Here is a 25,636-nt window from a genome sequence, read left to right as displayed (position 1 = left end):
ACGCCGGACACAGTTCCAGAGCCACGCCGGACACAGTTCCAGAGCCACACCGGACACAGTTCCAGGACCACACACCGGACACAGTTCCAGAGCCACACCGGACACAGTTCCAGAGCCACACCGGACACAGTTCCAGGACCACACACCGGACACAGTTCCAGAGCCACACCGGACACAGTTCCAGGACCACACACCGGACAAAGTTCCAGAGCCACACCGGACACAGTTCCAGAGCCACACCGGACACAGTTCCAGGACCACACACCGGACACAGTTCCAGAGCCACGCCGGACACAGTTCCAGGACCACACACCGGACACAGTTCCAGAGCCACACCGGACACAGTTCCAGGATCACACACCGGACACAGTTCCAGAGCCACACCGGACACAGTTCCAGAGCCACGCCGGACACAGTTCCAGAGCCACGCCGGACACAGTTCCAGAGCCACACCGGACACAGTTCCAGAACCACACCGGACACAGTTCCAGAGCCACACACCGGACACAGTTCCGGAGCCACGCCGGACACAGTTCCAGGACCACACACCGGACACAGTTCCAGAGCCACGCCGGACACAGTTCCAGGACCACACACCGGACACAGTTCCAGAGCCATGCCGAACACAGTTCCAGAGCCATGCCGAACACAGCTCCAGGACCACACACCGGACACAGTTCCAGAGCCACACCGGACACAGTTCCAGAGCCACACACCGGGCACAGTTCCAGAGCCACACACCGGACACAGTTCCAGAACCACACCGGACACAGTTCCAGGACCACACACCGGACACAGTTCCAGAGCCACACCGGACACAGTTCCAGAGCCACACCGGACACAGTTCCAGGACCACACACCGGACACAGTTCCAGAGCCACGCCGGACACAGTTCCAGAGCCACGCCGGACACAGTTAAAGAGCCACGCCGGACACAGTTCCAGAGCCACACCGGACACAGTTCCAGGACCACACACCGGACACAGTTCCAGAGCCACACCGGACACAGTTCCAGGATCACACACCGGACACAGTTCCAGAGCCACACCGGACACAGTTCCAGAGCCACGCCGGACACAGTTCCAGAGCCACGCCGGACACAGTTCCAGGACCACACACCGGACACAGTTCCAGAGCCACACCGGACACAGTTCCAGGACCACACACCGGACACAGTTCCAGAGCCACGCCGGACACAGTTCCAGGACCACACACCAGACACAGTTCCAGAGCCACACCGGACACAGTTCCAGGACCACACACCGGACACAGTTCCAGAGCCACACCGGACACAGTTCCAGAGCCACGCCGGACACAGTTCCAGGACCACACACCGGACACAGTTCCTGAGCCACACACCGGACACAGTTCCAGGACCACATACCGGACACAGTTCCAGAGCCACACCAGACACAGTTCCAGAGCCACACCGGACACAGTTCCAGGACCACACACCGGACACAGTTCCAGAGCCACACCGGACACAGTTCCAGGACCACACACCGGACACATTTCCAGAGCCACACCGGACACAGTTCCAGGACCACACACCGGACACAGTTCCAGAGCCACACCGGACACAGTTCCAGAGCCACGCCGGACACAGTTCCAGAGCCACGCCGGACACAGTTCCAGAGCCACGCCGGATACAGTTCCAGGACCACATACCGGACACAGTTCCAGAGCCACACCGGACACAGTTCCAGAGCCACACCGGACACAGTTCCAGGACCACACACCGGACACAGTTAGAGCCACGCCGGACACAGTTCCAGAGCCACGCCGGACACAGTTCGGGACCACACACCGGACACAGTTCCAGGACCACATACCGGACACAGTTCCAGAGCCACACCGGACACAGTTCCAGGATCACACACCGGACACAATTCCAGAGCCACACCGGACACAGTTCCAGAGCCACGCCGGACACAGTTCCAGAGCCACGCTGGACACAGTTCCAGGACCACACACCGGACACAGTTCCAGAGCCACACCGGACACAGTTCCAGGACCACACACCGGACACAGTTCCAGAGCCACGCCGGACACAGTTCCAGGACCACACACCAGACACAGTTCCAGAGCCACACCGGACACAGTTCCAGGACCACACACCGGACACAGTTCCAGAGCCACACCGGACACAGTTCCAGAGCCACGCCGGACACAGTTCCAGGACCACACACCGGACACAGTTCCTGAGCCACACACCGGATACAGTTCCAGGACCACATACCGGACACAGTTCCAGAGCCACACCGGACACAGTTCCAGGACCACACACCGGACACAGTTCCAGAGCCACACCGGACACAGTTCCAGGACCACACACCGGACACATTTCCAGAGCCACACCGGACACAGTTCCAGGACCACACACCGGACACAGTTCCAGAGCCACACCGGACACAGTTCCAGGACCACACACCGGACACAGTTAGAGCCACGCCGGACACAGTTCCAGAGCCACGCCGGACACAGTTCCAGAGCCACACCGGACACAGTTCCAGGACCACACACCGGACACAGTTCCAGAGCCACACCGGACACAGTTCCAGGATCACACACCGGACACAATTCCAGAGCCACACCGGACACAGTTCCAGAGCCACGCCGGACACAGTTCCAGAGCCACGCTGGACACAGTTCCAGGACCACACACCGGACACAGTTCCAGAGCCACACCGGACACAGTTCCAGGACCACACACCGGACACAGTTCCAGAGCCACGCCGGACACAGTTCCAGGACCACACACCAGACACAGTTCCAGAGCCACACCGGACACAGTTCCAGGACCACACACCGGACACAGTTCCAGAGCCACACCGGACACAGTTCCAGAGCCACGCCGGACACAGTTCCAGGACCACACACCGGACACAGTTCCTGAGCCACACACCGGATACAGTTCCAGGACCACATACCGGACACAGTTCCAGAGCCACACCGGACACAGTTCCAGGACCACACACCGGACACAGTTCCAGAGCCACACCGGACACAGTTCCAGGACCACACACCGGACACATTTCCAGAGCCACACCGGACACAGTTCCAGGACCACACACCGGACACAGTTCCAGAGCCACACCGGACACAGTTCCAGAGCCACGCCGGACACAGTTCCAGAGCCACGCCGGACACAGTTCCAGAGCCACGCCGGATACAGTTCCAGGACCACATACCGGACACAGTTCCAGAGCCACACCGGACACAGTTCCAGAGCCACACCGGACACAGTTCCAGGACCACACACCGGACACAGTTAGAGCCACGCCGGACACAGTTCGGGACCACACACCGGACACAGTTCCAGGACCACATACCGGACACAGTTCCAGAGCCACACCGGACACAGTTCCAGAGCCACGCCGGACACAGTTCCAGGACCACACACCGGACACAGTTCCAGAGCCACGCCGGACACAGTTCCAGAGCCACACCGGACACAGTTCCAGAGCCACGCCGGACACAGTTCCAGAGTCACACCGGAAACAGTTCCAGAGCCACGCCGGACTCAGTTCCAGGACCACACACCGGGCACAGTTCCAGGACCACACACCGGACACAGCTCCAGGACCACACACCGGACACAGTTCCAGAGCCATGGACACAGTTCCAGAGCCACACACCGGACACAGTTCCAGGACCACACACCGGACACAGTTCGAGCCACGCCGGACACAGTTCCAGAGCCACGCCGGACACAGTTCCAGGACCACATACCGGACACAGCTCCAGGACCACACACCGGACACAGTTCCAGGACCACACACCGGACACAGTTCCAGGACCACATACCGGACACAGTTCCAGGACCACACACCGGACACAGTTCCAGAGCCACGCCGGACACAGTTCCAGAGCCACACCGGACACAGTTCCAGAGTCACGCCGGACACAGTTCCAGAGCCACGCCGGACACAGTTCCAGGACCACACACCGGACACAGTTCCAGAGCCATGCCGAACACAGTTCCAGGACCACACACCGGACACAGTTCCAGAGCCACACCGGACACAGTTCCAGAGCCACACACCGGACACAGTTCCAGAGCCACACACCGGACACAGTTCCAGGACCACACACCGGACACAGTTCCAGAGCCACGCCGGACACAGTTCCAGGACCACATACCGGACACAGTTCCAGGACAACACCGGACACAGTTCCAGAGCCACGCCGGACACAGTTCCAGGACCACACACCGGACACAGTTCCAGAGCCACGCCGAACACAGTTCCAGGATCACATCGGACACAGTTCCAGGGCCACACACCGGACACAGTTCCAGAGCCACGGACACAGTTCCGGAGCCACGCCGGACACAGTTCCAGAACCACACCGGACACAGTTACAGAGCCACGCCGGACACAGTTCCAGAGCCACACCGGACACAGTTCCAGAGCCACGCCGGACACAGTTCTAGAGCCACGCCGGACACAGTTCCAGGACCACACACCGGACACAGTTCCAGAGCCATGCCGAACACAGTTCCAGGACCACACACCGGACACAGCTCCAGGACCACACACCGGACACAGTTCCAGAGCCACACCGGACACAGTTCCAGGACCACACACCGGACACAGTTCCAGAGCCACACCGGACACAGTTCCAGAGCCACACCGGATACAGTTCCAGAGCCACGCCGGACACAGTTCCAGGACCACACACCGGACACAGTTCCAGAACCACACCGGACACAGTTCCAGGACCACACACCAGACACAGTTCCAGAGCCACACCGGACACAGTTCCAGGACCACACACCGGACACAGTTCCAGAGCCACACCGGACACAGTTCCAGGACCACACACCGGACACAGTTCCAGAGCCACACCGGACACAGTTCCAGGACCACACACCGGACACAGTTCCAGAGCCACACCGGACACAGTTTCAGAGCCACGCCGGACACAGTTCCAGAGCCACGCCGGACACAGTTCCAGAGCCACACCGGACACAGTTCCAGGACCACACACCGGACACAGTTCCAGAGCCACACCGGACACAGTTCCAGAGCCACACCGGACACAGTTCCAGGACCACACACCGGACACAGTTCCAGAGCCACACCGGACACAGTTCCAGGACCACACACCGGACAAAGTTCCAGAGCCACACCGGACACAGTTCCAGAGCCACACCGGACACAGTTCCAGGACCACACACCGGACACAGTTCCAGAGCCACGCCGGACACAGTTCCAGGACCACACACCGGACACAGTTCCAGAGCCACACCGGACACAGTTCCAGGATCACACACCGGACACAGTTCCAGAGCCACACCGGACACAGTTCCAGAGCCACGCCGGACACAGTTCCAGAGCCACGCCGGACACAGTTCCAGAGCCACACCGGACACAGTTCCAGAACCACACCGGACACAGTTCCAGAGCCACACACCGGACACAGTTCCGGAGCCACGCCGGACACAGTTCCAGGACCACACACCGGACACAGTTCCAGAGCCACGCCGGACACAGTTCCAGGACCACACACCGGACACAGTTCCAGAGCCATGCCGAACACAGTTCCAGAGCCATGCCGAACACAGCTCCAGGACCACACACCGGACACAGTTCCAGAGCCACACCGGACACAGTTCCAGAGCCACACACCGGGCACAGTTCCAGAGCCACACACCGGACACAGTTCCAGAACCACACCGGACACAGTTCCAGGACCACACACCGGACACAGTTCCAGAGCCACACCGGACACAGTTCCAGAGCCACACCGGACACAGTTCCAGGACCACACACCGGACACAGTTCCAGAGCCACGCCGGACACAGTTCCAGAGCCACGCCGGACACAGTTAAAGAGCCACGCCGGACACAGTTCCAGAGCCACACCGGACACAGTTCCAGGACCACACACCGGACACAGTTCCAGAGCCACACCGGACACAGTTCCAGGATCACACACCGGACACAGTTCCAGAGCCACACCGGACACAGTTCCAGAGCCACGCCGGACACAGTTCCAGAGCCACGCCGGACACAGTTCCAGGACCACACACCGGACACAGTTCCAGAGCCACACCGGACACAGTTCCAGGACCACACACCGGACACAGTTCCAGAGCCACGCCGGACACAGTTCCAGGACCACACACCAGACACAGTTCCAGAGCCACACCGGACACAGTTCCAGGACCACACACCGGACACAGTTCCAGAGCCACACCGGACACAGTTCCAGAGCCACGCCGGACACAGTTCCAGGACCACACACCGGACACAGTTCCTGAGCCACACACCGGACACAGTTCCAGGACCACATACCGGACACAGTTCCAGAGCCACACCAGACACAGTTCCAGAGCCACACCGGACACAGTTCCAGGACCACACACCGGACACAGTTCCAGAGCCACACCGGACACAGTTCCAGGACCACACACCGGACACATTTCCAGAGGCACACCGGACACAGTTCCAGGACCACACACCGGACACAGTTCCAGAGCCACACCGGACACAGTTCCAGGATCACACACCGGACACAGTTCCAGAGCCACACCGGACACAGTTCCAGAGCCACGCCGGACACAGTTCCAGAGCCACGCCGGACACAGTTCCAGGACCACACACCGGACACAGTTCCAGAGCCACACCGGACACAGTTCCAGGACCACACACCGGACACAGTTAGAGCCACGCCGGACACAGTTCCAGAGCCACGCCGGACACAGTTCGGGACCACACACCGGACACAGTTCCAGGACCACATACCGGACACAGTTCCAGAGCCACACCGGACACAGTTCCAGAGCCACGCCGGACACAGTTCCAGGACCACACGCCGGACACAGTTCCAGGACCACACACCGGACACAGTTCCAGAGCCACGCCGGACACAGTTCCAGAGCCACACCGGACACAGTTCCAGAGCACGCCGGACACAGTTCCAGAGCCACGCCGGACACAGTTCCAGAGTCACACCGGAAACAGTTCCAGAGCCACGCCGGACTCAGTTCCAGGACCACACACCGGACACAGTTCCAGGACCACACACCGGACACAGCTCCAGGACCACACACCGGACACAGTTCCAGAGCCATGGACACAGTTCCAGAGCCACACACCGGACACAGTTCCAGGACCACACACCGGACACAGTTCGAGCCACGCCGGACACAGTTCCAGAGCCACGCCGGACACAGTTCCAGGACCACATACCGGACACAGCTCCAGGACCACACACCGGACACAGTTCCAGGACCACACACCGGACACAGTTCCAGGACCACATACCGGACACAGTTCCAGGACCACACACCGGACACAGTTCCAGAGCCACGCCGGACACAATTCCAGGACCACACACCGGACACAGTTCCAGAGCCACGCCGGACACAGTTCCAGAGCCACACCGGACACAGTTCCAGAGTCACGCCGGACACAGTTCCAGAGCCACGCCGGACACAGTTCCAGGACCACACACCGGACACAGTTCCAGAGCCATGCCGAACACAGTTCCAGGACCACACACCGGACACAGTTCCAGAGCCACACCGGACACAGTTCCAGAGCCACACACCGGACACAGTTCCAGAGCCACACACCGGACACAGTTCCAGGACCACACACCGGACACAGTTCCAGAGCCACGCCGGACACAGTTCCAGGACCACATACCGGACACAGTTCCAGGACAACACCGGACACAGTTCCAGAGCCACGCCGGACACAGTTCCAGGACCACACACCGGACACAGTTCCAGAGCCACGCCGAACACAGTTCCAGGATCACATCGGACACAGTTCCAGGGCCACACACCGGACACAGTTCCAGAGCCACGGACACAGTTCCGGAGCCACGCCGGACACAGTTCCAGAACCACACCGGACACAGTTACAGTGCCACGCCGGACACAGTTCCAGAGCCACACCGGACACAGTTCCAGAGCCACGCCGGACACAGTTCTAGAGCCACGCCGGACACAGTTCCAGGACCACACACCGGACACAGTTCCAGAGCCATGCCGAACACAGTTCCAGGACCACACACCGGACACAGCTCCAGGACCACACACCGGACACAGTTCCAGAGCCACACCGGACACAGTTCCAGGACCACACACCGGACACAGTTCCAGAGCCACACCGGACACAGTTCCAGAGCCACACCGGATACAGTTCCAGAGCCACGCCGGACACAGTTCCAGGACCACACACCGGACACAGTTCCAGAACCACACCGGACACAGTTCCAGGACCACACACCAGACACAGTTCCAGAGCCACACCGGACACAGTTCCAGAGCCACACCGGACACAGTTCCAGGACCACACACCGGACACAGTTCCAGAGCCACACCGGACACAGTTCCAGGACCACACACCGGACACAGTTCCAGAGCCACACCGGACACAGTTCCAGGACCACACCGGACACAGTTCCAGAGCCACACCGGACACAGTTCCAGGACCACACACCGGACACAGTTCCAGAGCCACACCGGACACAGTTCCAGGACCACACACCGGACACAGTTCCAGAGCCACACCGGACACAGTTCCAGAGCCACGCCGGACACAGTTCCAGAGCCACGCCGGACACAGTTCCAGGACCACACCGGACACAGTTCCAGGACCACACACCGGACACAGTTCCAGGGCCACACACCGGACACAGTTCCAGAGCCACACCGGACACAGTTCCAGGACCACACACCGGACACAGTTCCAGAGCCACGCCGGACACAGTTCCAGGACCACACACCGGACACAGTTCCAGAGCCACACCGGACACAGTTCCAGAACCACGCCGAACACAGTTCCAGGACCACACACCGAACACAGTTCCAGGACAACACTGGACACAGTTCCAGAGCCACACCGGACACAGTTCCAGGACCACACACCGGACACAGTTCCAGAGCCACACCGGACACAGTTCCAGGACCACACACCGGACACAGTTCCAGAGCCACACCGGACACAGTTCCAGAGCCACGCCGGACACAGTTCCAGGACCACACACCGGACACAGTTCCAGAGCCACACCGGACACAGTTCCAGGACCACACACCGGACACAGTTCCAGAGCCACGCCGGACACAGTTCCAGAGCCACACCGGACACAGTTCCAGAGCACGCCGGACACAGTTCCAGAGCCACGCCGGACACAGTTCCAGAGTCACGCCGGAAACAGTTCCAGAGCCACGCCGGACACAGTTCCAGGACCACACACCGAACACAGTTCCAGGACAACACTGGACACAGTTCCAGAGCCACACCGGACACAGTTCCAGGACCACACACCGGACACAGTTCCAGAGCCACACCGGACACAGTTCCAGGACCACACACCGGACACAGTTCCAGAGCCACACCGGACACAGTTCCAGAGCCACGCCGGACACAGTTCCAGGACCACACACCGGACACAGTTCCAGAGCCACACCGGACACAGTTCCAGGACCACACACCGGACACAGTTCCAGAGCCACGCCGGACACAGTTCCAGAGCCACACCGGACACAGTTCCAGAGCACGCCGGACACAGTTCCAGAGTCACGCCGGAAACAGTTCCAGAGCCACGCCGGACTCAGTTCCAGGACCACACACCGGACACAGTTCCAGAGCCACGGCGGACACAGTTCCAGAGCCACAACGGACACAGTTCCAGAGCCACGCCGGACACAGTTCCAGAGCCACGCCGGACACAGTTCCAGAGCCACACGTTGGCGACAACACAATGTGACACCATGTGAAATTACTTACAATAAATACCATTCACAACAAAATCTACACACACATTATCTTACATTATTAAATAGTGCACACATACCTTACGTATTGCTTAGTAGGTACCAATTTCTTCATTCAAGGTAGCTACATTCTACATTCATTCTAGGTAGCTGTAAGTTGCAAATGTAATTATTTTCACATAACGCAAACAAAGCGAAGCACCCACAGCGTGCGCTTTGCCTCAAAGAGAACAGAACGGAAAATAGCCACTAACCCTTTGGAGGAGTCGTGGAGCCCACTCGGCTCGGCCAGTCTGGCCGTGTGGCCTCTGCGGAACACACCAGTGCAGGGACGCTAGCATACAGCTCGAGGAGGGGGAGGGGGTTCGGCCCCCCGGCCAGCCAAGCAGCCGCAGGTGACCCACACCGAGCGCCGCTACTCTATTTGAATGAGTACACAAGTTCACCAGGTACAGATACATTCAGGCAACACAACACGCAAACAGCAAAATAGTAATCGGCAACTAATGCACTTTTGATTGGTCATATTACTTTCAAGTGACGATGGAATTAACTTAACGAATGATTTCATTTGCATTATTTAGCGGTCGGCTTAAATCTTTACCACATGCCGAGATATCCCTTTAGTATTAGCACGTGATTTTGGGAAAAGCTTTCGGACCGGCTGTGGCTAATGTTTAAGGTATTTGGGAAACGATTTCGGACCGTGGTCATTTTGATTTTCCCAGACAAAGTTTTACTGAATATTCTGAGCGGAAGAACCAAATTCAAAGAAGATATTTACGGATTGTGTGTTCACTAACAGCAACAGCAGAAGTGAGCAAAATTAAGTGACGGCGTTTTCACTTACTTTTGCTGTCAACGTAATTCAACTGAACAAGGGTAGGTATCGTTTCAATGCCAATGTATTTATTGCTGCATAACATGGTCAGAGTACCTACCTACTCATTATTACAACAAAATGCACGCAAAAAACGAACACTTTAAATGCGCGAAGCATCTTAACGAGCCACATTGAAACATTTGGATATTGTTCCAGCTGGGATCTAAGACGCGTTTGATTCAGCGTTTCACCCAATTTTCAGTTTTCCTCACGGTTTCCTCACTCCTGTTGGACTCCATATCTTTATAGTTTATTCTAACTTCTGGCGCTTCACCATCTTCATCCTCAGCTTTTTCAAACCCTAAATAAGGTAAAAGTAGGGAATTTCATCTTTCATACTCAACGGCCCAATAATGAAAAACACAAAAAATAATCGCGGTGACTGAACATAGTATTAATAGAATATTAACACCATCTTAAGAATATAATATATAATACCAAATGAATATGATATTAACTGTTGCGCCGGTACGGCATGTGGTAATATATATTCCCGACCGGGGCTGGGAAAATGCGTTTTATTCACCGAGGTTTTGTGCGGAGGACCGAGTGCCGGTAGGCACGAGGTCCCTAGCAAAAACCGAGGTGAATAAAACTGCATTTTCACAGCCCAAGGTTGGGAAGAGATTTACCACATGCCGTACCGGCGCAACAGTTAATATCATATTCATTTGGTATTATATTTTATGTTCTTAATATGGTGTTAATATTCTATTAATACTATGTTCATCTCTATCGTCACCGTGATTATTTTTTTCATTCTTGGGCGGCGTTGAGTATGAAAGATGAAATTCCTACTTCCCCCTTATTTAGGGTTTGAAAAAGCTGAGGATGAAGATGGTGAAGCGCCAGAAGTTAGAATAAAGATATGGAGTCCAGCAGGAGTGAGGAAACCGTGAGGAAAACTGAAAATTGGGTGAAACGCTGAACCAAACGCGTCTTGGATCCCAGCTGGAACAATATCAAATGTTTCATTGTGGCACGTTAAGATGCTTCACGCATTTAAAATGATCGTTTTTTGCGTGCATTATGTAGAAATAATTATTATTCCGATTTCCGACCATGTTCTGCAGCAATAAATACATTGGCATTGGAACGATAAACTTGTTTAGTTGAATTACGTTGACAGCAAAAGTAAGTAAACACGCAGTCACTTACTTTTGCTGTTGCTGTTAGTGAACACACAATCCGTAAATATCTTCTTTGAAATTGGTTCTTCCGCTCAGAATATTCAGTAAAATTTTGTCTGGGAAAATCAAAAAGCCCTAGGGCCGAATCGTTTCCCAAATACCTTCAACATTAGCCGAGGCGGGCCGAAGCCATTTCCCAAATGCACGTGCTAATGTTAAAGGGATATCTCGGCATGTGGTAAATCTCTTCCCAACCTTGGGCTGTGAAAATGCAGTTTTATTCACCTCGGTTTTTGGCTACGGACCTCGTGCCTACCGGCACTCGGTCCTCCGCAAAAAACCTCGGTGAATAAAACGCATTTTCCCAGCCCCGGTCGGGAATATATATTCTTAACCCGCGCTTGGCGCGCTTGGCCTATCCTTCAATTATTGGTATTGATAAAAAGACGGAATACCTACAACCAAATTACCTAAAAGCGAATAACTGCCTTTTTGTAGACATAAGGTTCAAGCTCTCTAGAGACCTTTCTTTTCTTTGATGTAAGGTAGGTAGACTTCCCATTTAACGTTTTTGACGCAATTTCATGTTCATGAAAAACGACATACCTACTTCAAAAGAAGAAAAAAAAACAAGCACACAACACATTTTTTAATTTCTCCATTTATGGATCACAAAAAGTCAACATTCGACCAAACGTGAAGTCAAGCTGACGTGCTTTCCGGCCAGACCACGAAAAGTGCGAAATTCTCCTTTATACCTATACACTACACAGGGTGCCACATTGATTCAGGGAAACGGTGCAGCCAGTTTCCTGTTGAGAAGTTCATTGATCTAGAGGATATCCCAAAACCGAAAAGGGGCTCTGCAAATCCCTCCCCAGTCAAGCGCGGGTTAATAACAGCGCAGCACGTTGGTAATTATGGCTGGGGAGCCTTGACAACAAAAGCCACAGCAGGCCGCCACCGAGCGAGCAGCCCGCAGGCGCATGCAATTAACGCCGCCGGGTGGGTAGGGGCGTGCAGAGCGCTCACCATTGAGCATACACACCTTGTCCGCAATTCGTCGTCTATATATTGCAACAAACTCCTGTCGAGAGAAAGACGCGTTTTCTCAGCGGGTCCATCATAACAGCACATTGGATAGAGCTCGGTTTTAACTTATGGCGTTAGGTTATAAAAACAATGAACCCAGCCAGCCATCCCAAATGGGGCCCACATGGGCTGGAAATGGGGAATCTGGGCGAATGTGGGCTGGGCTACATCTGGGTATGTCATGGGCGTCCAACCGGGTCCCAGATGGGCTGAATGGGCTAACTTCACGTGCCGGACTTGGCCAGCGCCTCCACTCTTTAACACGCGCACTGCAGCGGGTCTGAGCCGAACACGAACTGCAGGGGGGGGGGGGTTGAAAACAACCCCCCCTGAGATCTCGAAAACGGCGCAACGTAGCGACAAGCGGTAAACGGCGTTGGATAGGTTAAGATGAGATCGACAAGAAATACTAAGATCATTTTTGGGTCAGGTCAAAAACGAGGTCACCAGAGGTCACCGAAGACAAAATGTTACGATTTTCACAACAGGAATTTCGCGGTAGTTTTTCTTGAATAACTTGTCTTACACACAAGATAGAGGATCGATTCGAACGCCATCGTTCTTAGCTCGTCAAGGCGCATCGAATGATATATAATATGACCTCGAAAGGTCAAGTTGAAAATTTGACCTCAGGTCAAGGTCATGACCTGACCGAAATAGGTCATGTTGCATATCATTCGATCCGCATTGACGAGAAAAACACGATAAACGTCGAACGGAGTCTCTATCTCTACTCAATCTCAAGTTATTGAAGAAAAACCGCTGGTGACCTCAGGTGACCTAAGATGACCTGGAGATCACCTTCCAAAGGTCATAAGTGATATGTTTCGGTGAAATCACCAACAGGGACCTGTAATACTATGATCCTGAGCGTATTGAAGTCATAGGATGCCATTCAGAGTAAGTTGAAATTTCTCCCATTGACTTTTTTTTTCTCCCATTGATTTTTGCGACCACGGCCGGTCGCAAAAATGACCTGACCTTAGGTCATCGATATAAAAATTCCGAGATATACAAGTTGTAGCTCGTGATGACTTTACTATTTCCTGTGGGTTTCAAGATCATATCTCAACAACTGTGGGCTTGGTGGGATTACAAACTTCGAAATTTACGTTTCGAGGTAGGGTCACTTGACCTGACCTGGTGACCTGACCATAGGTCACCTGGGGTCAAAATTTTTACTCAAGGTGTGCAAAAGTCGTGAGAACAGGTATGCAAAATTTGGCGGCGCTACGCGCCGCCGTTTTCTCGCAATTTGCGAAAAACCACAGGGGGGGGGGGTTGAAAACAACCCCCCCCCCTGCAGTGCGCGTGTTAAACTCAGAGTGAGACGAACTGGAGTTACGGAGAATGTGTCTGCGCACTCTACAGCACGCATGCCTATCGTTACTTTGTTAGTTTCAGCATACCTATATGTAGTGATCTGTGTCGCTACCCTGCCAGACTCCTGATCTGGCAGCCGCCTGGGCACACCCCTACCCGCGTCCCTGCGAGGTCGCTGATACCAAGCTGATACTAACCCGGCTTACATAGCATATTTGACGAGGCTCTAGCTCGTTAATTTGGCGATAATTTCGATGCAGTGTTCTATTTAGAGGGGATCATTTTGTAAGTTGTTAAGTACCATACCATTGGCATCTTTTGCAACATCACGGACGGAGATATAAGCTTGCAACAAACCCTATGTAAACCGGGTTACTGTGTCGCCGGGTTCGTTGTGTGGTGGCGCGGCCGCGGGGCGGCCGCGCCGGCAGTTGGTGACTATAAATAGACGCAATACGACGCTGACGGACCGCTCGGGACTCTACAGTATCGTTACAAACTCTTCTCCTTTTTCACAATAGGTACCTACGCATCCACGCTTCCGTTCTCTACCGGCCGCCGGCCGGTAGAGTGGTAGCGTAGTGTAGTGGTTAGGGTTCCCGCATCATAATCCATAAGTCTTGAGTTCGAATCTCTGGGGATCTAGTGAGAGGCAAAGGGTACGCGGTTCTTCCACGTGTTACCAAAGGGGCATTCCATGTCAAATCGAACAAAAATCGGCTGTTTTGCACCTTATCATCATTACCATATTTTTGATAAAATTCACCTGAGGTCAGGTCAGTCAAGTGACCTTACCATTTAAGTCAATGGGGGAAATATGGATTGGAAACATCTATTTTTGGGCGAGAAATGATTCAAGACTATCCCACGCACATGGAATCAAGCTTTCATAGTTCATACACACCTTGCGACGTTTGTTGCAAAATATTTGCATTGTTGACTTTGCGTGACGTCATATATGACGTAAATAAGGTTATCGAACTTTTCCCATCAATAACTCCTAAACGAATTGAGCTATCCAGTTGGAAAAGCCGCCTATGGACTTAGAAAGTCCTGCCAGATCGAATGATATGCAGCATGGATTATTTTGACCAGCCTTGTGTCCTGAGTGGCTTCGACCTGCCCTTGACCTGAACTCTGAGCTCTTGGGAGCGATTGCCGTGGTTCAATGTTTTGCGTCGAAATCGGCCGAACAAGACGTCACTCTGACGTCATTTCTGGCCGACCTATGATAGATACGAAGATCAAATTTTGACACAAGGTGTCAAATTGATGCAGCCGAAGGTACTGAAAGTTTGGCGTCAATACGTCACGCGGTTTGGAAGTTACTGCAGAAAAACGGGAGAGGGGCTATAAATAGCCCCCCCCCCCAGTGGGGCGCGGGTTAACCCGGCAGGCGGTGGGCCTACCAGCCACCTTCCGCGCGGTGGGGGGGGGGGCATTTTTTTGCCCCCCCCCCGTACCTATCTCCGAAACTACTGGACGGATCCGGAAAATTCAAACGGCGTTCGATAGCCCTGTCAAATTTGTCAGGGAAACCAAATTTCATTGACCTCGGGGTCACCGATGACGTCACAGGTCAGGTCAAAGATAAAATGTTTCACCGTTCACGAGGCTTATAGGTGAAAGCGCTATAACACCGAGTAAAACGCATTTTGTCGAAAATCAGCGATAAGGCGCCAGTTGTCTAGTACATATGTTGCTATTAGAGGTCACTGGTCATACCAGGTCAGGTTACAGGTTAGGTCACCAAAGGTCACCAAGGGTCACCACATGAGCCCAACTTTACTAAGGTTATGCGATGCATGTTTTATGGCCAGTTTTTCATTTCCAACTCAATGGTGTTGGTTATAAGACCATTAGGTACGGTTTAGGTCACTTTCTGGTGGAGGTCAGGTCAAAAAAGGTCAAATTTCAAAGTTGATATTTTTGCATAATAAGCTCGTCACGGGGAGTCTAATGGTGGTCTTTGTTTTGCGCTACTAGGTCTAGAATTGCTAAAAATTGAGTTTGAAAATTTGACGTCATCAATTTTGAACAGTTTTTTCGCTATAACTTGGCCAAAAAAAGAGGTATCGATCTCAAATTTGGTATGTAGATAGAAGGCGGTAGGAACTATCACATATATTCCGGTTTTTCTAAAATCAAACAACTTTTTGGATTTTTTGGCTATTATAATCAAAAAATCTATTTTTCTTATTTTTGGGGGTCAAAATCCAAAAAAAAATCGAAAACCGAAATAGCAGTTTTTAGCCCTTTTGATTTCACACCTTTTATGTCTGAAACATTTTCTGTATCTCTAAGGCTGTAGGCCTGACAGCTGGGGCATTCCACGATAGATCGTACCAGGCCCGTCACCCTAATCTCTCAGATTTTAATGAAAATCGGTCCTAGGGGTAATCATAGGCCCCAAAGACGCCTGGCAAAATATCAGACTTCTCAGATCAAAACTTTTTGAGTTATATTGCATTACATTTTTTTAACTTCGGTATGTAACGGTGAGTTTGATGGCCTATAACTCAAGAACGGGTTAAGCAACCAACAAAAAGTAAACAACACTAAGCTTGCGATGAACCAAAAATTAATATTACTATTTAAAAATTCCAAAGAAAAATTTTCATTGTTGAGCAAAAACCTTAATCTTTTTTCATTTGCCTCTAATGACTTTTGGGACCAAAATTTTTCACATCTTTATTTTTTCAAAATAATCTTCATGTCATTGCAAATCGACATGCAAAAAATTAGAAAGGTGTTCTTTCTATAAGTTCCTCATTTTCCCGCAAACAAAATGGGTTTCGGAGGGGTTGATACGACCCCAGCACGCCGTTTCGCTTCTAATAGAGCTAGAGCCTCGCGGAAAAAACGAGCGTGTGTGCCGTTACAAGTCGCAGCGATTGGTACCCGATTTTAAGGTCTCAGGTTAACCGGTAGCGTCTGAGGTCAGGTCACGTGACTGAAATTACGGGTTCGGTTTTTAGTAAATAACTTCGCAAAAAATGGTCGCAGAGCCGCGATTTTGGCATCATTGTGTTCGCCTAGATCAGGTGCATCGAATGGTATACTTTTTGCTAGGGTGAGGTCAACTTAAGTAGTTGACCTCGGGTCAAGGTCAGGTCAGAGCCTCTCAGGTCACGAAGCTGGGCAAAGGGTATCATATGGCATATCATTCGATTCGGAAGGTCTTCCCGAGTCCATTGGTGGCTTTCCCGACTCTCTAGCTCCATTAGATCGGGAGTTATTGACGAAAAACTCGTACGTCCCTAGTGACGTCATAAATGACGTCACGCAAGGTTAACAATGCAAAAGTAAAGCATTGGACTTTGCAAGGAGTGCATGAAATCACGATACCATGTACGTGGGATAGTTTTAGATCATTCTCGGCGCCAAAATAACAGTTTTTTATATTTCCCCATTGATTTATAAGTGATGTCACGTGACCGACCTGACCTCATGTAACCTTGAAAAATTCCCAGATATACAAGTTGTGAGACCTCTGGAGGACACCATGTATGCGTCCTGTAACTTTCATCTCGGACAGCTATGGTCATTGGCGTCCAAAAACAATGTCAGAACCAAACAGCCTTTTTCACCCTCGCGCTTATAGGAAAGAGGGTTGAATGAACCCTCTTTTCACTTTTTCAGATGACTCAGACTTGAATTGAAATTTCAGTAACCCGTGATGTCACTAGGCAGCTTTACCACGCCATTTGTAAGCTCCCCTCCCGAAATCACTATTCGAAACCGTTATCGTGACGTAAAATAAATACATTTATAGAAAGAACACCTTCCTAATTTTTTGCCTGCTTCTTAACAATGAGCCAAATATTTTTTTAAAGAAATAAAAATTCCAAAAAATTTGGTCCCAAAGTCCAAAAAAATACAAATGAAAGAAAACTCGATATGTCTTATATCAAAAATAGCGTATTTTTCGAAATTTCAAAAATACATATTAATCTCTGTTTCATTGCAAGTTCAATGTTATATAACATTTGGCATTTGAATAATCCGTCTTAGAGTTACAGCCCGCCAAACTTAGCGCTGCAAAGCAAGATCCAAAAAATGTTATACACCATAACTCAAAAAATGCTTATCTGATAAGCCTGAAATTGTTACAGGTGGATTCAGAGCCCCTGATTACCCCTGAGACCAATTCTCGTCAAATTCCGAGAGATGAGGGTGTCAAATTGGAAAAAAGTGGTACGATCTATCGTGGAATGCCCCAGCTCTTCCCGCGAAACCTTTTTTGGGTCGAAAATGGCAAAAAAGACGTCACTCTGACGTCATTAGCGGCCAACCTATCATAGCCTTTGGAAAAATGTTTGGTCACCATGTGCGCTAGCTGCTCCCGGGAGGGTTCTGAAAGTTTGGTGACGATCGGCACAGCGGTTCTCGAGATATATTGAAAAAACTAAAGAGGGGGCAAAAAAATGCCCCCCCCCCCCCCACCGCCTGGAAGGTTAAGGCGTGGAACTCGATTGTGATATTCATGCTATCATACGAGTACGTTTTTGGCCAACAGAATCAACTTAACAAATACAAACATCGAGACCGTGAAGTAATCACGAGAAACTGCCAAGATTCAGTTCAAAGTTTTGGAAATGTATAGCAATAATAAAAATCGAGTACCTACACCCATTTGAATTGTTATGGCCTATACACTATACAGTATGTGTGTACGTTTATTCTGACTTGATATAAATTATCAACTATAAGCTATTTTGATGTATTGAATGGTCGGTTTTGCCATGCTCAAATAATTAAATATGATGATGAAATTGACCAATAACATGGCAGTGAGATGTAATTTTATCTAACAAAATAAGGCCGAAAATATAGATCCAGTATAGCGCCTTTTGGGGCGACTAACGGAGCGAGCGAGAGGGTGAGCCTTGCACGTGCGAAATTTCGAGGAGGTACCTCCAACTGACTTGTGCACGGCACCATTAGCGTCGCCACGGGGGGGCAAGCGGGGCAGCTTGCCCCCCCAACCTCGGACCGGGCACCCCCTGAGATCGATACAGATCCGATGAGATTTTGGAGTCGGGAAAAATGGGGGTACCTTTCTGGGAATGCCTGTGAGGTCAGACTCGTTCAAGCCAGAGTCGGAGTCGCAGTCGCCAACATCGTCAAGACACCGACTCCAGACTCGGAAGTATCAATACTGTGATTCATTTCATGTTCCTCGTTGGTTCTTTATTACATTTTATAACTGATTTTCATAACTTTTGAAGTGCTGATACAAAATTTGCGTTCAAAGCGTGACACTGAATCTTCGGGCCTTCCTCAACTCTCGTCAAATGTCTGCGACAGACTCAAGTACCGTTCAAGTGCCACAGGGCTCATGACTGCTTGCTTTTCACACAGGCTCCGAAGGAGCTCCACTGAGCTCTAAGAAGCCTTCAGAGGGCCCAAACCGGCCTCTGAGAGTCCCACTGGTGTTCATATTCTCTGAGGGCCCATACAGGGATCTTTGAGGACCTTACACATGCGTAGACCTCTGAAGGGCCACACGGATCTTTGAGGATACTTTCAAATATTTCTGAGAACCTTAGGCCTCTGATAGCTCAGCCGAGCTTTTGAGGCGACAGATTTTGCTGAGCCCAAGCCTGCAGTTTAGGGGACACGACTCAGGTGTGCCTCTGAGGGTCCCAGCACATGTTTCTTATGTCCCTATGTAGGGTCCTTAGGGATTCGACACAGACCTCCAGGGTTCACACTGCTATTTGAGGGTTCCCTGCTCACCCTGGGCCTGGTCTCTTAGCGCCCGCGGCGCCGCCCACACTGGCTTCTGAGGGTCCCACCTTGGGCTCGGAAATCCCTAAAGCACCACATACACGTAACTATTTGGGGTGACCAGCGCCGATCTTCAGGATCCTTAGCAGGCTTCTGAGAGCCCACACTGACCCTGAGTGGCCTAAAATGGCCTGGAAGTCCCAAGCCTATCGCTAAAGCATCCCTTGCCGCTATGCCATGCGAAATTTTGGTTCCGTTAAACGTCTTTTCTTCGCGTTTGCAGCGCTTCCCTGCACACGAAAAACGAGAAACTACACTCTCGTGTGAACAAAACACCTCCCCTCACTGGAGCAAAGATGAATTACTTCCGATTCACACTTCCGACATTCACTCTCCGCCGAAAGCCCAACTTAGCTTCAATCGGCGGCTGGGATAAGCCCTATGCATTTTACGTGGAACATCTGCATGCATGCGTGAATGAAAGTTTCAGCAAGGTGATTCGATTAAGCTGAGCGTTTAACCTTTTTCTATGATCATGAGCGACGAGCGTCTGCACAGGGGCTCTCCAGAGTGCGTCGGCAAGCGCAGCCATTGTGATTCTACCAGTCGTTTTTTTGTTCAAAAATTTAAAAAGAAAATGATTTTTTTTTTTAATGGCAAGTCATAGCTACAAGGAAAACCTTGTCACCATCGTATTCCTCGTACCATTGCGCGTTGAATGATATGTAAAATGAATGAGTAACGACTGGAGGAAGGCAAGATTTAACACAAAAGTTGATTTTGCCCCCCCCCCCCAACCGAAAATCTCTGGCGACGCCTATGCACGGCACCCTACTAACCGGTCTCTAGCGATGTGCCAAATTTGAGCACAATCGGCCCAGCCGCTCTCGAGATCTGGAAGCGGCACCCTGCACGTGCGCACGTGCAGAATGGGTCCCAACTGACATGTGCACGGCACCCTACTAACTGGTCCCTAACCGTGTACCAAATTTGAGCGCCATCGGTGCAGCCATTCTCGAAATCTGGAAACCATCCCTGCACGTGCGCACGTGCAGCAGCACGCCAACTCTGGCATATGGATATGCAGTGCCTAGTGGGTGCCTACCTACATGCCAACTTTCAGCGCAATCGGCCAAGTAGTTACCGTGATATTGCAACAATTACAAAACTGACACCTCTTCGTTTTGCGCGTGGCACGTGCATAAGGGGTCACCCACATGCATCGGGAATAGTCCAATACTTGGTAGAAGGAATGAAGCTACCCTACAAAAATTACCGCGTGTAAATCGGTCAAGTGGTTGCTGAGATAGAAGCCTCGCAAAAGCGTCCGCACGGCCCTCATTACGGAGCGAGCGAAGCGAGCGGAGTCCTTAGATTAACGGAAATCTCTGAGTATGAGCGGCCGGCCGGCCGGCCGGCCGGCCGTGCGGACGCTTTTGCGAGGCTTATATCTCAGCAACCACTTGACCGATTTACACGCGGTAATTTTTGTAGGGTAGCTTCATTCCTTCTACCAAGTATTGGACTATTCCCGATGCATGTGGGTGACCCCTTATGCACGTGCCACGTGCAAAACGAAGAGGTGTCAGTTTCGTAATTGTTGCAATATCACAGTAACTACTTGGCCGATTGCGCTGAAAGTTGGCATGTACGTAGGCACCCACTAGGCACTGCATATCCATGTGCCAGAGTTGGGGTGCTGCTGCACGTGCGCACGTGCAGGGGTCGTTTCCAGATCTCGAGAACGGCTGGACCGATGGCCCTCAAATTTGGTAAACGGTTAGGGACCAGTTAGTAGGGTGCCATGCACAAGTCGTTGGGACCCATTTTGCACGTGCGCACGCGCAGGGTGCCGCTCCCAGATTTCGAGAACGGCTGGGCCGATTGTGCTCAAATTTGGCACATCGCTAGAAACCGGTCAGTACCAGTAAGGTGCCGTGCACAAGTCAGTTGGAGGTACCCCCTCGAAATTTCGCACGCACAAGACTCACCCCCTCGCTCGCTCCGTTAGTCGCCCCAAAAGGCGCTATACTGGTACTAAGAAATTTCCGTTAATCTAAGGAAAGACGACGCTCGCTTCGCTCGCTCCGTAACAAGCTTTCGTCTTACGACATCATCGGGTCCTGGTCTAGCCGAGGCAATCACATTTGAAAAAATTGAAACGGAACCAAATATTCACACGTGTACATTGGCCCAGATGACTTTTGGAGGTCATGTAGCGATGCGCATTGCGCAATTGAGGCGTACACTTAACAAAAATAATACAAATATAGGTACAAATAAATACAATATTTAAACAAAAGCAGACCGCAGCACGCTCGCCGTCACATTCCACTACATCACACACACATATACCAATATTTATCCATACAGATATTGTGATATGTGGACTGAGATCAAATAGGCTACACAAGTATCCTTACAATTTTCATAGTACACTACATCGTATACAGGGTGGAAAGTAATTACGCGAACATGTAATTTCTTACAATTTCGCCCGTCAGTGGAGATTTTGTATGAGCGCGGGATGTCATGGTACATGATTGGTCATGTTTGTTGTCGCCTCATCTACCAAAAGTGACCTTACTTTGAAAAATGACTTGGAAGGTCTTTAACACGTCTCGACTTCGAATGGTGCAAACGCCATACGCTGCACAAGACCACAATGGGCAAATATCGCAATTTGGTGTTGCCAGGGAAAGCGTTTGTGATTATTTTGGCTGGATTGGTGCGGAAGGGACTCGGAAGGGTCTCGGCACCAGCATTAATCAATTACACGTTTGGTTGAAGCATAATAAAACTTAAAAGGACTTGAAAAGCAAAGCCGTTGGCGGCAGCAAAACCTCGGCGAATTCAGGCGCCGAATGGGTGGTCACCATTTCCGCGACCAAACGACAACAGTCGACCCGAAAACAGGCGAAATGGTTTACTTTGGCCGGATACCCGATCTAAGATATCACGATTCATACATAAATCCGTGAAAATTCGAAAATCAAGCCGTACAAACAATCGAGATGGCCAAAATTCATGAATTAACAGCAGGATTGTCAATTTAAGTTTTCTAAAGACCGCCAAACCTGAACAGAGGAGGACAGGCAACTGGCTTTGTGGTTGGGTGAGACATCTTCGAAGCTATTTCATCCGTCAAACCTGCAGAACAACTGCGTTGGGGGCTGCTGATGCGTCCGACGTCCCGCCCGTCCCAACCTTCAAACATCAGGCAAAGGAACACACATCAGCGTGTTATGAGCGCCCGGATGGTGTCAGAATTGCATGCAGTGACCAAAAAGGCCACCAAAAATAAAGTATACAACTAGTGGAACATCCTTCCAGACGAGTCTCTTTATCATCCACCAATGCACCAAAAGGGGCAAAATGAATGAGCGCACTTTTGTGCCCGACGCAAAGAAACTCTTCTTCATGATTGATAAAGTCCTTCCTCTCACAACCAAAAAGACGCAAGACTGGTGCTTTGAGAACCTGTTCTTCTTCTGGGCATATACATAATGGTCAATCTGGGAATAGCCCAGACCTCAATTTGATCAAAAATATCCAGGCAACTCTTCAGGAGAGCGTCTAAGCGCTGCTAGTAGCCACCAACATCAATTGCCTCACCAGAGAGCTCCAGGAGGCGTGGACTAAGCTTTGGCCAACAGTGCTTGACATGCTCATGTCAATTATGCCTGAACGCCTTTGGCAGTGTATCGCACATAAATAGGAGTATATGAAAGGATGAAATTTTCATGTCACCGCCGCTTTTTCCATTGCTATAAAACGAAAAAGTATGTTCGCGTAATTACTTTCCACCCTGTACCAGGTCATCTAGACTATACAAGTGTGTGTGTGTGGGGGGGGGGGGGCTGTGTGTTTCTGTTGGGTCACGTGAAAGCCTAGTGTGTTAAAGGCCACGAGCTTTGCATTGTGTTCAGGCTGGGCCGAAGGTTTCTGATGTGGATTGATTCTATTATTTTTACTTCCGCGCAATCTTTACTTGTATCCAGAATTTCTATACCGAAAGAGTTGTTAACACGCGCACCGACGGGGGGCGGATATCCGCCCCCTGACGTTTTTCGCGAATAGCGGGAAAACCGCGGCGCGTAGCGCCGCAAAATTTGGTACGACTATTCCCTCATGAATTTTACACATGGTGTGCAAGTTTTAACCCCCTAACTTTTAAGGTCAGGTCACCAGGTCACTTTGATTGACCCAACCTCAAGTCACTTTTTTGCAACTTTGTCACCGTGCCAGAGCTACAGTATATGTCGGAGGCCTTTGAAAGTCACAGGATGTTATAAGGTCATTAGTAGCTACAATTTGTTTATCTCGGAATTTTGATATGGTGACCTAAGGTCAGGTCAATTTCGCGACCTCCCCATTTTAAGTCAATGGGGGAAAAATCAGCTCCCTGTTTTTACCACTAAAACGGGTCGGAATGGCCTCATATACCATACATGACTTCATATACGATCAACCTTCACTACCTTGAGGTCTGTTTTGCTGTAGGGCAGCTGTAAGGTCATGTGACGTCATCAAAGGTCACCAAAGGTTTTTTGCCAATAACTCCGTATAGGAACAAGATACAGCCGCGCGGATGGTCTCATTGTGTTCAGTTCGTCAAGACGCATCGAATGACATAAATGATGACCTCGAGGTCACGTGACCTGAGGTCAACCTTTGACCTTGACCTTTCGAGGTCAACATATATATCATTCGATGCGGATTGACGAGAGGATCACGATGATGCCCTTAGTTTGTTCCTAGCTGGGATACTTCGAAAGTTATTCGAGAAAAACTTCATATATATGTAGTTCCGCCATTTAGACTTTCTTTTTACCCCTGTGACGTCATCTTTGACCTGACCTGAAAATGACCTGACTAAAAATTGTAGACCTTATCCATGTGTACCCTGTGCCGTTTACCGCTTGTCGCTATCTTGCTTTGTTCTCGAGATCTCGCTGTCGCTCCCGCTCGTAATAATGGGAAGGTCATAAAAATGACCTGACCTGAGGTCAACGCAGGCCGAAAGTCACTTTTTTACTATCGCATATGAATGACATTTGATAAGGCTTTAATCGTCATCAGACAAATTTGCGACTTTCAGTTGGGAAAATATCAAGGTCACTCTTCGAAAAAAAGGTCAAGATGTCACGTGATCAAAATTTTCAAAAATCGAGAATCCGAGAGAGCCAAAACGTTTGTTGGTTGATTGCGAGTTGAACCATATCAAGTTTTTACCATAGAAAACCAACAGTTTCTGAGTTATAAGCCGCCAAACATAGGGTTGCACTGGCGGATCCAGGCTTGCGTTTTGGGGGGGGGGGGGCAACTCATGCTGGAGCCAAACCTAGGGTACCCCCAAATCCTGTTTTCTCATCGGATTTAGGCCACTTATTTTTCGTCACAGCCCCGACACTATGATTTTTTTTTAACTAGAAAGAAAAATATATAAATGGTAGCCCACCCGACCCATGCCTTTATATTACTTTGTAAGCACTTACCATTGCTTTTGTCGACCAGTTAACCCGCTTCGAGTCAGTGCTTGGGTCCCTTTGCGGGCCGGGAGGTGGTAAAACACCCCCTGTCTAACTCGGCTCCTAGGCCACGCACTGATTGAACTATGTTTCATTATCGTTTGGGGGAGGGGGCAAACGGGCCACTTTAGACCTCTGGGAAGGTGGCATGGCCCTAAATGCCCCCTCCCTGGATCCGCCAGTGTAAGAGACCATTGGAGCTGCAGTTG

General features: G+C 51.1%; 1 protein-coding gene across 5 annotated transcripts in view; it reads right to left on the bottom strand.

Annotated features, from left to right (window-relative positions):
* The window catches only part of LOC122380657 (mitogen-activated protein kinase kinase kinase kinase 5-like), a 205,431-nt gene that overhangs the window by 114,919 nt on the left and 64,876 nt on the right, over positions 1 to 25,636 (bottom strand). For 3 of the 5 annotated variants that reach the window (XM_043364012.1, XM_043364010.1, XM_043364011.1), the window contains exons 12-13: positions 12,797 to 12,835; positions 9,990 to 10,043 (exon numbers count right to left, since the gene is read on the bottom strand). In XM_043364012.1, the coding sequence (XP_043219947.1) occupies positions 9,990 to 10,043; positions 12,797 to 12,835 (93 nt within the window). The remainder of the gene's footprint in view (positions 1 to 9,989; positions 10,044 to 12,796; positions 12,836 to 25,636) is intronic. The other 2 variants (XM_043364014.1, XM_043364013.1) reach the window with 2 other exon arrangements.

This window comes from Amphibalanus amphitrite, unplaced genomic scaffold, assembly GCF_019059575.1.
Source record: "Amphibalanus amphitrite isolate SeventyFive unplaced genomic scaffold, NRLGWU_Aamphi_draft 000103F_arrow, whole genome shotgun sequence".
Classification (NCBI taxonomy): domain Eukaryota; kingdom Metazoa; phylum Arthropoda; class Thecostraca; order Balanomorpha; family Balanidae; genus Amphibalanus; species Amphibalanus amphitrite.
The sequence above is the reverse complement of the archived record's forward strand: the minus strand, read 5'-3'. Positions and strand labels throughout refer to the sequence as shown.